Source organism: Phragmites australis, chromosome 21, assembly GCF_958298935.1.
Source record: "Phragmites australis chromosome 21, lpPhrAust1.1, whole genome shotgun sequence".
NCBI lineage: Eukaryota > Viridiplantae > Streptophyta > Magnoliopsida > Poales > Poaceae > Phragmites > Phragmites australis.
Window position 1 is genome coordinate 1,751,691 of NC_084941.1, and position 15,655 is coordinate 1,767,345.

A 15,655-nucleotide genomic window follows, 5' to 3' on the forward strand; every position below is an offset into this window, starting at 1 on the left:
AGATCCTTCAAGTTGTGAAATTTTGTCTCTAGAGTAGTACTATTATGTACATTAGACAAGCACAATGTAAGCGCTTAGAGAGTTTTTCAGTAGAATGGAACTACATTTTATTGCCACGTAGGATATACTAAGTGTTTAAACTGTAGCATTGATGCTTAACTAGGTACCTATGAGCATTAGAGCATAAGATAGCGATCAACTGGTCACCAAGAATATAAAACTCATCGTTGTGGAATACAAAGGGGAAAAAGAGCATCATTGACAATTTATTAACAGTAATGTTAGCAAGTTTTCTCATAAGTATCCCAGTATCCACATAAGTTTGGAGTATACTTGAATGTCCTTGGGTTGAATATGACAAGGAGTCAAGGAGAGCATGTTAGCTCACAGTTGCACAACAGAAACCAGAGAAGCCGATCACTTATGTACTTTAAGTGATTAACCCGATTGATGTCAACACCTACTGGATAGTAGCATTCACTAATCCCTATATACTTGAGCTAGCGTAGATGATTGCAGCTTTGGGCTGTTAATAGACAAGTTGCCAAATATGTCGTTACAGCCAACCCATTTCCTCTGCTCCCTTGCCTCCCAGTAACCTCCGACATAACGGAACGTTCCATCCTCCCTGTCCCTTTGGAACCATCTTGGTTTCCAACCACTCTCCTGCATCTTCCTTGCCTGCAGCCGAAGACACGAACCCGGTTAGTGGCTTAGGGCAGATAAGCACCAGACAGCTAGCCACCTAGTCCTATAATGTAATTCAATCCATCATATACGTGGAAAATAGTAGATCAAACAATTTACATCCAGTGTGAACCATGAATCAATTAGATGATCTTCATGAAAATGGTAGGACAATGCAAAAATGATAAAGGGCACGAGAACAAACCATCCGTTGCCTTGTCTCGAGACGCAGTTTTTCAGCATTGGCCTTCTCGTACTCCCCATTCTCCAGGTGTCGCTGATCTGGTCTGAGCCTTGAATCTGTTGGTGGAAGCTTCTCCTTAACAAGGGAAAAAATATTTGTGCTTTAGTCTTTCAGGTTCAGAGCTAACAGAACTAAAATGATGGGCTATATGTACATTCTATGTCTACCTTGAGCTCTGGCGTCAGCTCATTTAATGTTATTGCGAATGAGGACAAGTTATATCGAGTAGGACTGACTGGAGGCCCATTCTTCTCCCACAGCAAAGTGGCACCAGCACCCTGATGTGGACCATAGGAGTTCACCTTAGAGGCATCATCGCTGATAATGCAATGCATGCTTTCATCCCACTTCCCCATCAAGGTTGCAACCTTGGTCCCATCAGCATCCTTAACAACTCCTTGAACCTTGTATAGAGCTATATATATTAGTACGACCTATATAGACAGAGAAGAATAAAAGTGACTTTCCATGGGTGATTCCACGTCAGATTTTTACCTGCCGAGGATTTCTATCAAGGAAAGACTGCTCTTTAAACGTCAGCTTGCATGAATAACGTTTATTTCCAATTATGTTCATTGTGCCATGGTGATGGCAGTAGACTCGACCAATGATAAGGTTATTAATTGTTGTCGTAACCTGACAAGGAAAACAAGACATTTAAGCATCATTGCCAAAGAATATTCATTATTTCTTGCAGATCTCTGAATGTAGTGTGTGTGCAGAGAGGCAATCATATTCTGGAAATAAGAAAATCATAAACTAGGTGCATCTAACAGTGACTAATGGATAGACTGGAGGAGCAACAAACAGGAGTTGGTTCCAATCATCAAAAGGAAAATAGTACGAGTATTGTCTCTGTAAGGAATTTTAATTAGACCTTGCTCCATTGGAAAGTTTCTCCATCATCAAATTGTAGAGTTAACACGCCACTAGGATCCAGCTGAATTGATTGACCCCAGAATTTGCTCTTCAGATTGCTGTCTCCCCAAAATCTCCATCCTTTACCCTCACAATGGCATGCCATGACCATAGGATGATGACTGACCTGGTGCCAAGAATAAACAAGCATATTCACTCAAAAGCATTCTCAAATATATAATAAAACTAATAATAATACTCTGGTCTCAGATCCCTGTATGTGATGTTATTACCGATTACTCTTTCAGCCCACATATATGTTCAATATGTGCATCAAGCGACCAAACAACAATCGAGTATAAGCTGCACTTAAATGTGTTGGGTTCTAAGCTTACCTTCTCCGAAAAGAAACGGATACCCTTTTCAGGGTAATCAGCTTCATAGGTTTCCCCTAATAATGGGTTGAAAGGTTTGCACGGTCGAGAATCTGTGGAAGCATATCCAGATACTGCAAAAGCAGCAACGTAAAGAATTCTCATGACACCATTCCCCTGAATGCAAAAGCAAAGTTACGATATTACTATTAGATCAGTTCAGGATAAATACATAAGAAACACCACTAGTCAGCACTCATGACACTGATGCTGACTGAACTGAAGGAGAACTCCATCAGCCACTGCATTGATACTCCAATTTCAAGTGCTATGTTTCACCCGAAAGTGCAAACTTCCCGATTTCTAGGCTTTATGCAATGCCTATCACATTGTAACATGCAAGGCAATGTTTCCCCGGGTTCAATTTAATTATTTTAAGTGTTTGGGCCAGAAGAAAGCTGGAAGGTAGAGAAACAGACATACCCTCAAACCGCATTCATATGCATGATCCAATAAATGGGAGTACTCCAATTCTTCAAAGCACTTCTGGAGAGAAGACAAAGGCTCATTAAAGTAAACAGGAAGGCAGACTCTTGTAAGATCCTTTCCAACATTGTCTTTGATCATTGACCAAAGGCTAACACCTTTCTCCTTTTCTACTGGTTCAGGCAACTTTGAGCGCCTTTTTGAAGATGACAACAGATATCTGTTGGTCTTCTCAACAGCTAGTGATTCAACATATTTATGATCTTCATTTCCATTGTTTAAGCATCCCATTCTCAGGTCAGGACTAGAAGCACAGTCACTGAAACTTTGCCTTGTGTCATAGAAACGAAATTCATCTCCATCTAATAGTTCGCTAATCTCTTGTTTGCCAACATCATCAGAAGATTCTGTATTGCTGTATTCTGAACGAAAATCAAAATTAGGGACAGTTAGCATATTTCAGATCTCACGTGAAACAAAAACACAGAAGAAAGGAAAATGGTACTGCAATGAAATTGCCTCCAATGAAAGCACAATAATGTACTCTCTCCGATCCAAAATATAAGTCGTTTTAGACTTGAGCACAAGAATTAAGGAAGGAATAAGATGACCATTCTACCCTTCAATTAATGATGTATGCCCCCCCCCAACACACACACATTAACTAGGAGTAAGGGTAAAACAGGAAAAACATGATGGAAAGGTGACTCAAAAGTGTAGAACAATTTATATACTCCTTACTGTGAGCAGTGGGTGGCATAGTTTTTTCTGGAGGATAGCATTGGCTGTCTTGCCTTCTTGATTGTACTTTTAGTTCACAGGAGTTTGCACATGGTGGAGAAGTCTAAAACGACTTATATTTTGGATCGGGTGGAGTATTTGTTTCGAGAGAAAAATGTAATAATGTATGCCCTATTTTTTATATATTTCCACCATTTTATATTCAGAGTAATCCAAGTGAAAAGCATAGAGTCTATCCGTGATTGAGTAGAATCGATTCAAATATGCTAAAATTTCTATCATGTTCTTGAATATTGACGCTTAATGGATATTCATAGCCCGGGAGTTGGTAATATTTACATCTGAGCTAAATCTTTACAGGTTGGCATGACAGGAAATTATTAGATGCGCTTACTTCACATGAACAAATGAAGCTGCAAAATTAAACATGTCAGAAACACCACTCATAAAAAAGTACTCTAGCGTCGGTAGTGCTAGAAAATTGTGCAATGAACCTTCACAGCTACATGGAGCAATGAATAGAAGATTGCAAATTAAAGGCATATCATGGCAAGGAAAAAAGTCACATCACGGTTAAAAAGTAAGCTTTTATTTAAGGCTAGCCATAATTTTCCAAAGAAAAAGGAGGAACAAAAGGAATATCAAGTACCACTACATTTTCCAGAGCTGGAGCAGTCATGCTTGAACAACTCCAACTGTGGCTTCTCACTGACAGTTGTATCTACTGAATTAACTACCTGCAGGAACAGCAGAAAATTCTGGTGAGTGGATAGCATCCCACCAATTTATTGTTCGACTTCGGACATACAGTTCAAAATTACAGTTTGTATGGTCTATCTTCTCAGTAAATATGTGACGATATATTTGGATCGTAAGTTACAATTGGTATGGTCCATCTTCTCAAGTACAAGGAGTGTTGATCAAAATAAGGTTTGCATCAATTTGTAATACTCGCTGTTACCTGCTAAAGACACGAAAATCAATCCATAAAGGATAGGCACATCCAGTACCCTTTTGGAACAACAAGCAAAATCACTTGGATATACAGTTCTAACAGGAAATTAATAGTTTTTATCTTGTAGATTAACCAACAAGATATCGTAGCATACATGGTAACTCTATAAGTTGCTTATTTTACCTATTGAATTCCAAGAATACATTACCTCAATTTCCCGTGGAAGACTGCCAATAAAGCTCAAATACTCTTCACAGCGTTGCTTCACCTGTGTATGGTACTGCGAAAATTCTGAATGAACAATCTGCTCACAGTCTTTAATAATTGCCTCGCCGACCCCTTCAGCATGCAAGCGATCTCTGAGCTTTTCTGTGGAAAATGATACCTCATTCTGGTCACCCAATAAATCCACATCAAAAGAATATTCACTTCTTGCAGAGACAAGTGCTTCAATCCAAGCCGCCCGATCCTTAGCACAACCAGTCCTCAACTGAAGTGTTTTGGTCGGAGTAATAATATAGAACCGTTTATCATCTGATTTACTTTCACCAAATGACGATATCTACAAATAATCCAAGAGAATGACTGAATCAGCAACAGGACTATTCACAAGCAGCACAGTCACTGAAACTTAAAATTGTGTCATAGAAGAAGTACGTCAGTGGTGCAATAGAATTGTCACATGCATGGTAATTATTGGCTGACGCTGTAAACTGCATTCTTCTACCTGCAGATTTACAAACCCATGGCACATGAGAACATGAGTGATCTAACTACTGGGATGGGCATAATCTGAATTGGCAGAACGTGCTGGTAGCACGGTGGTAAGTCACCCAATTGTGGTGATACCGACCAGGGTTCGAACCCTGTTCTCACAAAAAAAGGCGCATTACTGTGTGTCACTTTCAGTGTGGTTCTAGGTGGCCGTGAAGCTGTTTTCAGAGATGCCCTTGGTGGCCGGCCTCCGGTGCCTTTTTCTCGATCTTTAAAGTAATGACATGGGTTGTCTTCCCCATAGGTCGAGTTTTTTCATAATCTGAATGGCCAAAGTTACACTTGCAAGTCACTTCAAATAATATCTGAAACCTCCAACCACTGCATTGCCATGCCAGTTCAGCACACTGCTTCATCCAGCTAAAGAAGCTGATAACCAAAAACAAAAGGACAAGTGGGTATAAATCCCATTAGCTGAAGTAGCAGGCAACAGGCGAGGGACCGTTCGGGAGAGGGGAAAAGGTGAGCTTTAACAGCTCCCAGACCTTTAAATGGCCACGGGCAGAGTGATCCGTACCACCTCACATTCCCAACAACCCACGGACACGCGATACAATACAAGCCGAGGCGCCAAGCCGTCAGGCCGTTTGAACAAGGCCCAGCTGCGAGCCCGGCTGCCCCCACCCGTAAACATCTCGCCGGCCCCTCCTCCCCCGATCACGGGACAAGGACGCCACTGCTGCAAGTTGATGCAAAGACTGTTCTTTCACACTGTGCGGTAGTACTACGGGACGAGGTGAGGCTGTAAAAGGCCAGCTCCAATCAAAACAAGGCATAACTTTATCCGACAGCCATAGCTATTGCTTGTAACTTTCTACCATTCCTTCACTACGAGTGTGTGTGTGTTTGCAAGTGATCTCCGCCGCAGATCGTGACGATGCACGGCGCGAAGCGACGTGACCCGTGTTGGGAGTGCGACTTTACAGCTGGAGACTGGAGTTGCGCCTGTGCTCCTCTGTTGGACTGTTCCGATCCGATGTGACGCGGAAACCGAGGGACTGCGGTGGACCAGACCGGCACCAGCTCGCCTAATTAGTCACTCGATTTGTAGGAGAATTTTAGCTCCTGTTCGTTTGGAGGAATAGTGGGATTTGCCTGATGAAATGCTTACTGTTTGTCGAGCGATTTGCTCACTGTTTCAGAGTTTTGGGGATAAATCGAGGCATCACAATGTCGTTGCTCTAAAGAATGACGAGATCATGGCGAACGGGAGGGGAGGAAATGGAGGAATCCAAAAACGAAGCTAAACGAGCGCGATGGAGTCACCTTGAGATGCACGAATCCGATGGGCCGCTCCCCGGCGCCGGCACCGCCGCTGCCGCGCGCCACCCCGATCAGCCTGGCGCCGCCCGCCGCCGCGGCCTCGGCGGGCGGCGGCTCCGCCGCGACGCGCCGCCGGATCTTCGAGTACGCGAGCACGCCGCCGCGGATCGCGAACCACCGCGGGCGCCAGCCCCTGCCGATGTTGGTCCACTTGTACAGCACCCCCGCCACTGCCACCGCCGCCTCCCCCTCCGCCCCGGCCCCGTCCACGGGCTGCGGCGGCGGGGAGCGGTCGCCGGCCGCGAGCTCCCCGCCCGGCCACTCCCCGGCGAGGCAGCAGAGCGGGTGCATATCCCTCGCCCGCATCGCCGCCCCCGCCTCCCGATCTACCCCTGCGCTCGGCAGCGCAGCGGCAGGCCGGGGCTTTATGCGCGCAGCCTTGCGCTTGACGCCTCCTCCGCCTCGTGCAAATGGCAAGCGGTTCGAACTGGCCCGTGGCGAGAGCGACACCGTCTTCTCGGACAAGGCAGCGCCGGCGCGCGTCCCGCCTGGGCCTGGCTGGCCGATTCGTGCGTGCCGGCCCCGCCTGTCGGTGGTTCGGCTCGGCCGGTTCAGGTGCGGTTGGCTGGTAGGTCCCCGGTGTCAGTGGCCTGGCCCCGTGTTGGTGCGTGCCCATCTGGTTGGTCCGGCCAGTGGAACGGCGTGTCTCGGGAAATATAACTCCGGATGTTTTGACACGCGTACCGTCTATCCCTATCGTTTATTTATCTTACTTAATATTTATCTATTTATTAATTTTTTATATATCTAATTTTTTATATATATCTTCTTAACATAAACATTAACATAAGGATGATGAACCGTGCATGCTTCTGTATGCTATAGTAGAATTTCCGTATTCGGTGTGTCTCTAGTGGGTGAGTAATTTCAGTGCTGGTGCGGTGCAGCTAGGCACAACCTCTGGCTGGCTGTAGGCACGCTGTAGAGCGGGGCCTACCTGACAGTTGGCTTGCCTGTTGGCGTCCACTATATATGTGAGTACATATTTTCTATTATAATATATCGTATAAATAAATTAGATATACTTTTTTATCCCTATAAGTATATTTATATACTCATTCTAAGATACACAAATGTGAACTACATAGAAAAATAGAAAAAAAGTTTATCAATTTTATTAGATTTTGATAATACCTGTGTATTTGTATATAAAATGTAATACGCTCAAAAAAATATGTGCAAATCATAAAAAACTATACATACCACTTAGATAATCTTATATACTCAAATGCTCAATGTACATATCATTTATTATACGAGATACTCCTTATATAATGATATAGGTATGTGAGATTACATACTCCCGAAAGTACCAAATATGCTTCCTATAAATACATGTGTGTGTGGAGGAAAGCAGTATATTTTTTTTCTCAGGTGGATGGTTCTGTCCTCAGATGATAAACTTGCTACTAGCCGTAAATCGGGTGCGAAGAGCTTCCTGTGCTTGGATCAGACAATGGTGACATCCCGGCTCAGACACGATTATAAGACCTAACAAGATTCAAAATGGTGATGCAGCATCTTATTTCATTGACTCTGACTTAACTATAATTAATATTTGATCAAGACCCGATCTATTGGAAAGAGCTCGTCAAAAGCTTTCTAACAAGTCCAAAAACACCTTAAACAGACTTCGTATATGAGAATTATACATATTTTACTAACATAACGTTCTAAGATTCCGAATAGAATTTAAAGTTTGACTAGGGCTCAACTTGGAGTTCAAATAAACTTACCTTCGATGATAACGTCTAGATAAGGTTATAGTGTTTCTTCTATGTTCCTAAGTAACAAAACAATATAAAACTTTGTAGTATCTTCTTCTTTAAAAAATATGAATAAAAAAACTTAATAATATCTTATTCTTTAAAAAAAAGTATAAATAATTAGGAACAAATTTACTTAATGTGTATGTAAAAAAGTCATGTCCTTATCAGCACAAGGAGGACTTCACAGTCAATAAAATCCTTTATGAGCCCCTTTCTCTTCTCTCTCAACATTTTTTTTTACCGTGGATGAATCGGAGAAAGAAGAAAAGAAAAGGAGTAGAAAAAAAGAAAAGAATGAGAGATGGAATCTCCTACGTGACTCCTCAGCATCCGCTGGCTGTTGGGACCAAACGTAGCGAGCTCACGCTGTGCTTGCGCGCCACGATACCGTCCAAGAAAAACGTGCGCTCCAGCCATCGCTGCTGCGTCTTGCTCGCGTGACGGTGGCCGGAGAGGTCCATGCTTGCGTTGGCTTCGTCGCGCCCACACGATTACAAGACAGCGAGTACCCTCGCCACGTGAGCGCCGTCGTGGCTTTGTCACGCCCACACGTTTCTCGATCTGGCCGGATTCGATGGATTAGCCCAGCCCATTACCAGTTAAGCGCGCAGCTAAACTGATTGCTATATCATCCGTCTCCTTCACAGACTTTGCCAATGGAATTCTTCGGTCCATTTTCTTTTGAGACGTCCCTAGAAATATTAATTTTCTTTTGAGACGTCCCTAGAATTATTTATTTTACTATGGCTCCTAGAATACATGTACTTAAAATCTCCGAGATTTCAGACGATCGTGTGAACATGCACCAGTGAAAGAGAGGTATGTTCTGGTGGCAGTTCCTAGGGTTTGATTTGGGGGGAGGGGGGCTTACTTCGTCGCCGGCTTTGTAGGAAGTCGGGGGAAGGAGGGCTTACTTCGTCGCCGGCTTTGTAGGAAGTCGGGGGAAGGAGGTTGGCTCAATGACGGAGGAGACGTGTACGGGAGCGGAGCGACAAGGCATCAGAGGTGCTGTAGGGCAACCGTCCAAATAATATTCTAATTAATCATTAAGTCGATCATTTACATAATTATAACTTTAACGATTAACCAAAATATCATCCCAATAGTTTCGGCACGTGTTTTGTGCCTAAGATCGGAATGTTGATAGGAGAATCCGAGTTAAAAACGTTGGGTAATGTTAATCGGAGAATCTATTTGCATCGGTCATAGAGTTACGAATGTGAAATGATAGTATGGATGGTATGTTGGGTAATGTTGATGGCTGGTTATTGATGTATTACTATGATTCTATTTACATTTATGTGCAGGTTGTTAGTTACAGGTTTGAAAGGATATGTTGGTTATATTGAGATGCTCACATATGTATTTAGGTTGTGAGCGGATATATTTTAATCAACCTTGTGATATTTTTTTTTTGCTAATAGCCCAATACACAATCTTTGGAATCGGGTTATTTATATGTACCGTATATGGATTAAGTCCTGTGAGTACCTTCGTACTCAGCTGCTCTACATATTTTGCAGGTGAGGAAGAGACGGTATTTGGTTACTTCATGCCCGCCGATACTAGCGGTGGAAATGAGTAGACAACCACTCGGATGTTACGCTTTTAGGGTGAAACTTAAGGGCATATGACATGTGTTCCGATTTTGGACACAAAATACGTTTCGAGACTACCGGAAGATATTTTAGTTAATCATTGAAATCGTGATTATGTAAATGATCGACTTGGTGATTAACTAGAATATTATATGGACGGTTCCCCTACAGACGCTGCAAACCGCGGGTTAGGCGAAGCGTAAGGGAGCGTGCACCGGATGGGTCACTCGAGGCAGCGGAGGGCATGAGGGAAGAAGAAAGCCGAAAATATGCTAGATCAAAATTAGACAGATGAAATTCATCATCTAAAAGAAAAGAAAAACATGCTCTAAATAGCAACACCCTTATTTTACAAGGCTTTGCTAATGGAATTTGTGAGCTCATGACCGACCATTTATGGGTCGGTATGGGCTAAGGCATATTGTATTGGAGCTTTACTTCCTGGGCTTTGTATGGGCCCACGTGGATACACCCCCCACTCGGAGTTGGGCCTTCTGGTGGGTATGGAGAGCAAATCTAGTCATCGTGGAAATCAACTCAAAAAGGAAGGCCTCGATAACTATAGGCCCAAGCTCAACTACGGTGACAACACAATTGGGTCAGCAGGGCAGCCCACAAGGCCCATGGCCCATTTCTCCCTGCCGCAATCTTCTCCCCCTTCGGTAGCCTTCCTACGTCGACCCCGTCCCACGGTTCCTCGACCCCTACAGCCATCGGCGCCTAACCGACGCCACATGTCACCTCCCCTTCTACTACCTGCAGCCAGCCGTGTCCTTGTCGCCACCGCATTTTTCCTTAGACGTCCCTAACCTCTTCGGCTACGGACACCCCCGCCCCGACCCTTCCCACCGTTCATCCTCTGTCGCTCGCGGCCGACAACGACCCTACCTCCCGTCGCGAACTTCTCTATAAACCTGGAAGGGAGATTAGGCCCCTCCCTACCTATAGCGACTATTGCCGGTGGTCGCCGCTGCACGCAGGAGTTTAGGAGGCAGAAGAGGAAAAGATAGCACGACTGTCCGATACTCAGTTGCACAAATCTTAAACCTCCAGTCGGCCCATGAAATAGACCTTCGCGAGCACTGCCTGCTGATTGGGGCCTGGGAATCGCCCCGGCCGTTAGCCGAGCAGCCTCTCGCCGGAGTATGTAAGCAACAGTAGTGACAAACTGACAATTAGCATCTTGCCCAATCCGATGCAGGCAACTTTACGAGTTCTGACTACTGGCTGGGCCAGCAAAAACACCCACAAAAGTCCGCACGGATTCCGAGCTCATACGCGTGCCGGCGGCAACACTCGCCTGTCCCTCCCCCGGAATGGTGGCTGCCCGCCGGTCGTCCCCGGCGACCCCGGCACTGCTCCTGCTCGAACCAGAGCCGTATCCATGCCGCGTTGTTGCCTAGCTACCTGATGCAGCTAACAAACACAGCAGCTGCTTCCAAACTGACGCACTCTCCACTCCACGTCTCCACTGCAGCCTCTGCCTTTCCTCGTCCTCTTCCGTTCGTGGCGCTGCTTTTGTTGCCGTCTCTCTACCAATGTCGACACTCTTTTTTCTTTCTCGTTCTTTGAATATTCGCATCCCATCTGCCGCCCTCTAGCCTTTGCTCCTCTGCCAAAAAACGCAAAAGCTGGTGCCTTTTCTCGTCGGCCTTTTGCGACCTGCCCTGCCTCTCCTGCCATCGTACGACTGCACTACCGGTAGCGGTGGTGGAGATGGAGCTGCCACCTTTTTCTCGTTTCACCGCCCCATGTCTCTAGCTACCGTGGAAGCAAGCACCTCCCGTTTACCGACGATGGATGATACGTCTTGTCTTTACTTTACCTGACTTGACATCGATGCGAGTGATTTAGCCTCTCCAAACCACGACGTTTTTCTCTAACACAGTGCATTATGTGCCTATCTGACTTGACATTTCTGTTGGTCTGCAAGAATGCAACTGAAACGGCAAGGAGAATATAAGGTAGTGTTTTGTTGTTCGCAGAATAAGATTTATGAGATGCTTCAGCTGGATAGATTGATTTTGAATGGGTCCATACATGTTTGATATTTGATTGGCTATATAGAATGATATATACTTTTATTTGATTGATTATATAGAATGAGACGATTTCGTAGATATTTGTATTTGGTTGTTTGAATCTACAGTGATATGATAACATTCTCTATAATATGATGACTTTCAACAGTCAAACAGCAGTAGGTGGGCTGTGAGGTGAGTGGTGGCACATAGGTGAGTGCGGCGGTATAAGGGGTGAAGGAAGCGAAGGGATGAGATATGGAGCAGTGATGGGAACGACTTGTCTCAAGGATGATCGATCGATCCTGTACCGCATGAATCGACTGATTTTACCATATCCTTTCATACAACATCTACTCGGTATATTCCTATAATCTAAACAACCTCATCCTAGATGAGTTGGTCAAATACAAGAACCAAACAAAGAGACATCCTACCATCCGAATGTCCTTCGTACAAGGAACCAAACACAGCATTAACCAAGCAAAACCATACATCCAACCACCAAAAGACTTGCAAGGACAGTGACAGTGTCCGTACTCTATGGGAGCTGATCAAATAGCAGTATACTACTCCTGCTACTACAGCTAGTATAAATCTCTTGGGTGACAAGCAAAAGCAAAGACACCACACCATGTAGCTTGTGAAGCGTAGAACAATGGCTGGCATCGGTCTGTGAGTTGCTTGTTGGGTGCAACTGCAGCATCCTGATCTAACACTTGCATGAGCTATTATTCTCTTCGATCTCCCAACCACCACTGAATCGCCCAGCTTGGAAACTCGGATTAGGTGGCGGTGCCTTGCACATCAGCTAACTTGTGGTACTCCTCGTTCAGTTACTAAATCTATTTGCTCTGACCAAAGTACTACACGTTCTGATAAGTCTAAACTCCGAAGTGATCACGTTAGGTGTGTGCTTCCAGTTGGATTGTCCCTTTCAGAGCTCCGGTACATCAAGCATGGCGTCAATGGCGGAAAGCATCAGGCAGCAACGCAGCGATCGACGGGTACATAGTTTCAAATGCTGCGTCGACGCAGCCTTCATGCTGCAATGATTCGTCGAGATCTCTGGGGAATGGAAGGAGCCGGAGATGGACGGATGGATTCGGGAATGATCGGTTCTCTCGGCCGGCAACTCGTCGGAGGCCATCATAACCTGGTCAGATTTCACGGCTCTGACAGGTTAGTAGGTAGGTGCAGTAGATTGCGAATTTGCGGTGCAACATGAAAATTTCGCTAGGTCATGTGGTCCTATAACTTATTAAGACTATTTATTTATATTTAAATCAATATTAGAGATACATAAAAAATTATAAAATAAAAAAATAATAGACAGATAGATATCAGATAGAATAGATGAATGATCGAGATAAGTTGTCAGTGTGCAAGTCATATGGAGTTGTATTTACCGATTGCGATGCCACTTCTGCAGTGCGTTCCGGAATGATAGCTCGCCGGGCGGCAGGTCGTGAAAGCATTGAGAAGCATGGCAATTTGGGTTTTCTCGTCGTGAAAGCAGCATGCATGCAGGTCGCGCGGAACGGTCAAGAAAATTAGCATCGGGGGAGCTAATCGATTTGTTAACTAGTCAGGCTTCTCCCTGGCTGCCTGCACGTTTCAGGTTCAGAATGATCAGCTTAAGGCTTAAGCTAGCACGTTGGGAAACGTAAGCAAGATCACACAGCAAAACCTGCTCGGTTTTTTTTAAGCAGGCGAGATGATCGGTCGGTTAGGTAATGTGGAAGCGTATATATATATGCAATGCGTGTGTCGGCTCCAATACGGCAGTGCAGTGTAGAGCGTGTTGCGTACTCTCATTAGGCTGTCGTCGTCGGTTCAGAGATTCCAAGCCTCTCTCTCCTCTCTCTCTCTCTTCTGGTGCAAGGGAAGTAAACTACTACGCATTACAAATCTTGGACACGTTATACATGCATGGAAGCTCCATTTGTCAACTCTGAAAACGAATAGTTGAGTTTTTCACGACGATCGTATTACTATCTCTCTGTGATTGGCGAAGCTGGTCTATAAAAAAAGGAGCTCGAGAGGAATCCGATCTGCATTAATCTGTATCGATCATCATGCTAATCATATCGTATTAACAAAATACAGTGAGATTAGCAAAATGTGTATTGTATGATTGTATCGTGAATGCGAATGTTCCGAGAAACACAACGATGGTTCCGGGGGATTTTTTTAGCTGGTCAGCGTCGGCACATACTGTCACTGACCGTCGAAATCATCATTTGCGCCGTGTTACTGTTGCTGTTACTACTAGTGGCAGATTCAGAATCACCAAATAAAGATTTTCCTCTTCTTTTCTCTCGTCCTCCTCCTTGCTCTTCCATTACCAAAAATTGAAGCCTGATTGCTGCTGACATTCTGCGAGCCATGCCTAAATTGTTCCTGCTGTTCTCCTTCAACTCGTTGAGCCATGGTAGCAGTCCATAAGCAGAAATGTTTAGTTTCTTTGTTCTGAGAAATACACACAAATTCGAGTTGAGTAGTTCTCGATCCCACCAAATTGAAATCAAGCAGAACTCGAACCTAGGTGTCGTCTGTCGTGGATGCACTAACTAAACCTACGCGCAATTCCGTTCAGGCCAAAATGCTGATGGAATGTACCGAGAAAATTGTGAACGGTAATAGTAACCTAATATTTGAAGGCAGTAACTGCTGCGCGTTTGCGCAACCTTCGTAAATTGGTAGTTGCACACTTGCACTCCACTGCTGTTTGAATTCAAAGTGTTCCGTTTCAGATGATTGCCTTGTCTCTTCGCTCCCTCCAACTCATTTTCGACTAGCTGCAAGAACACAAAAAAAAAAAGGGGTCCACTAGCAACCGAAAACAGAGGCCGAAATGACCAAAAGAGACGCCCCTTTTGTAGATATCTAGAAGACAGAGATAGTACAAATAGATCAGCGCGTGCCACAGGAACTGCACGTTGTAGTACCGACTCTACAATTCTGAATACTAAGTGTCCTGTGTTACAATAAAAAATAAATATTAGATGTAAGTAATATCAATTATAAATTCAACCTATGAAGATATAGATACGTTATAGAAGCGTAACTGAACGAATGCATCGAGAGTGATGATGTAGTTTGATTTCAGATAAGATTAAAAAATGAGAGATTATTTTCTAATTTATATTAGTTTGATTTCAGATAAGATTAAAAAACGAGAGATTATCTTCTAATTTATATCATAATATATTTATTTATTTTTATTAATAAAACCGATCACATATCCGTATACCGTAATAAGGTAAAAAGGCTGAAGGACAATAATAAATTATTCGATTTTAAAAAAAAATTATTAGATAGAAGAAGAGTAGTGAAAAATAGTAATACAAAAATCAATTTGTGTTTTATATAATAGAGACTGATCCAACACCATAGCTCAAAAAGAAAAAAGAAAAAAAAAGGCTAAAAAAGAGACAAAAACACGCAGCAAAAGTGGTAGGGAATTCCTGAAGGCAGGAGACAGGCAGGCATCAAAATCCAAATCCAAATGATCATTCCCACACTTGATCTGAACATGTCCACTCAAATGGGCCCCATCTCCCATTCACATTACCCCCACAAAACCATGAGCCCAAATGGAACCAAATTTCAAAAAGATAAACCAAATCAAATAGGAATTCCAAATCCAGCACAAAGCTGCAGTGCAGTAACAGTCTGTATTGTTACCCCTGTCTTCTCGAACCACTCTCACTGACATGTCGGACCCACTATGATGTCCCTACCTGTCAGCGAAGGACATCGGAGCTGAGGTAGACTAGCAAGCGAGTGCCAGTAGCGTAGTATAATAATGTCAGTGACACC

The 15,655-nt window shown here is 43.9% G+C and overlaps 1 protein-coding gene across 2 annotated transcripts; it reads right to left on the reverse strand.

Moving 5' to 3' along the window:
* Positions 1–246: 246 nt before the first annotated feature.
* LOC133903315 (oxysterol-binding protein-related protein 1B-like) lies at positions 247–6,920 on the reverse strand. Of its 2 annotated transcripts, XM_062344627.1 has the most exons (10): positions 6,386–6,897; positions 4,554–4,907; positions 4,040–4,127; positions 2,647–3,071; positions 2,185–2,340; positions 1,809–1,976; positions 1,427–1,567; positions 1,099–1,335; positions 893–1,006; positions 247–681 (listed from the first exon to the last, which is right to left on the reverse strand). In XM_062344627.1, exons 1-10 carry the CDS (start codon positions 6,746–6,748, stop codon positions 481–483), a joined length of 2,247 nt encoding a protein of 748 aa, XP_062200611.1. In that variant the 5' UTR covers positions 6,749–6,897; the 3' UTR covers positions 247–480. The 2 variants fall into 2 exon arrangements, with proteins under 2 accessions (XP_062200611.1, XP_062200612.1); XM_062344628.1 differs by lacking the exons at positions 247–681; positions 893–1,006 and having other exon boundaries at positions 1,140–1,328; positions 6,386–6,920.
* Positions 6,921–15,655: the final 8,735 nt, after the last annotated feature.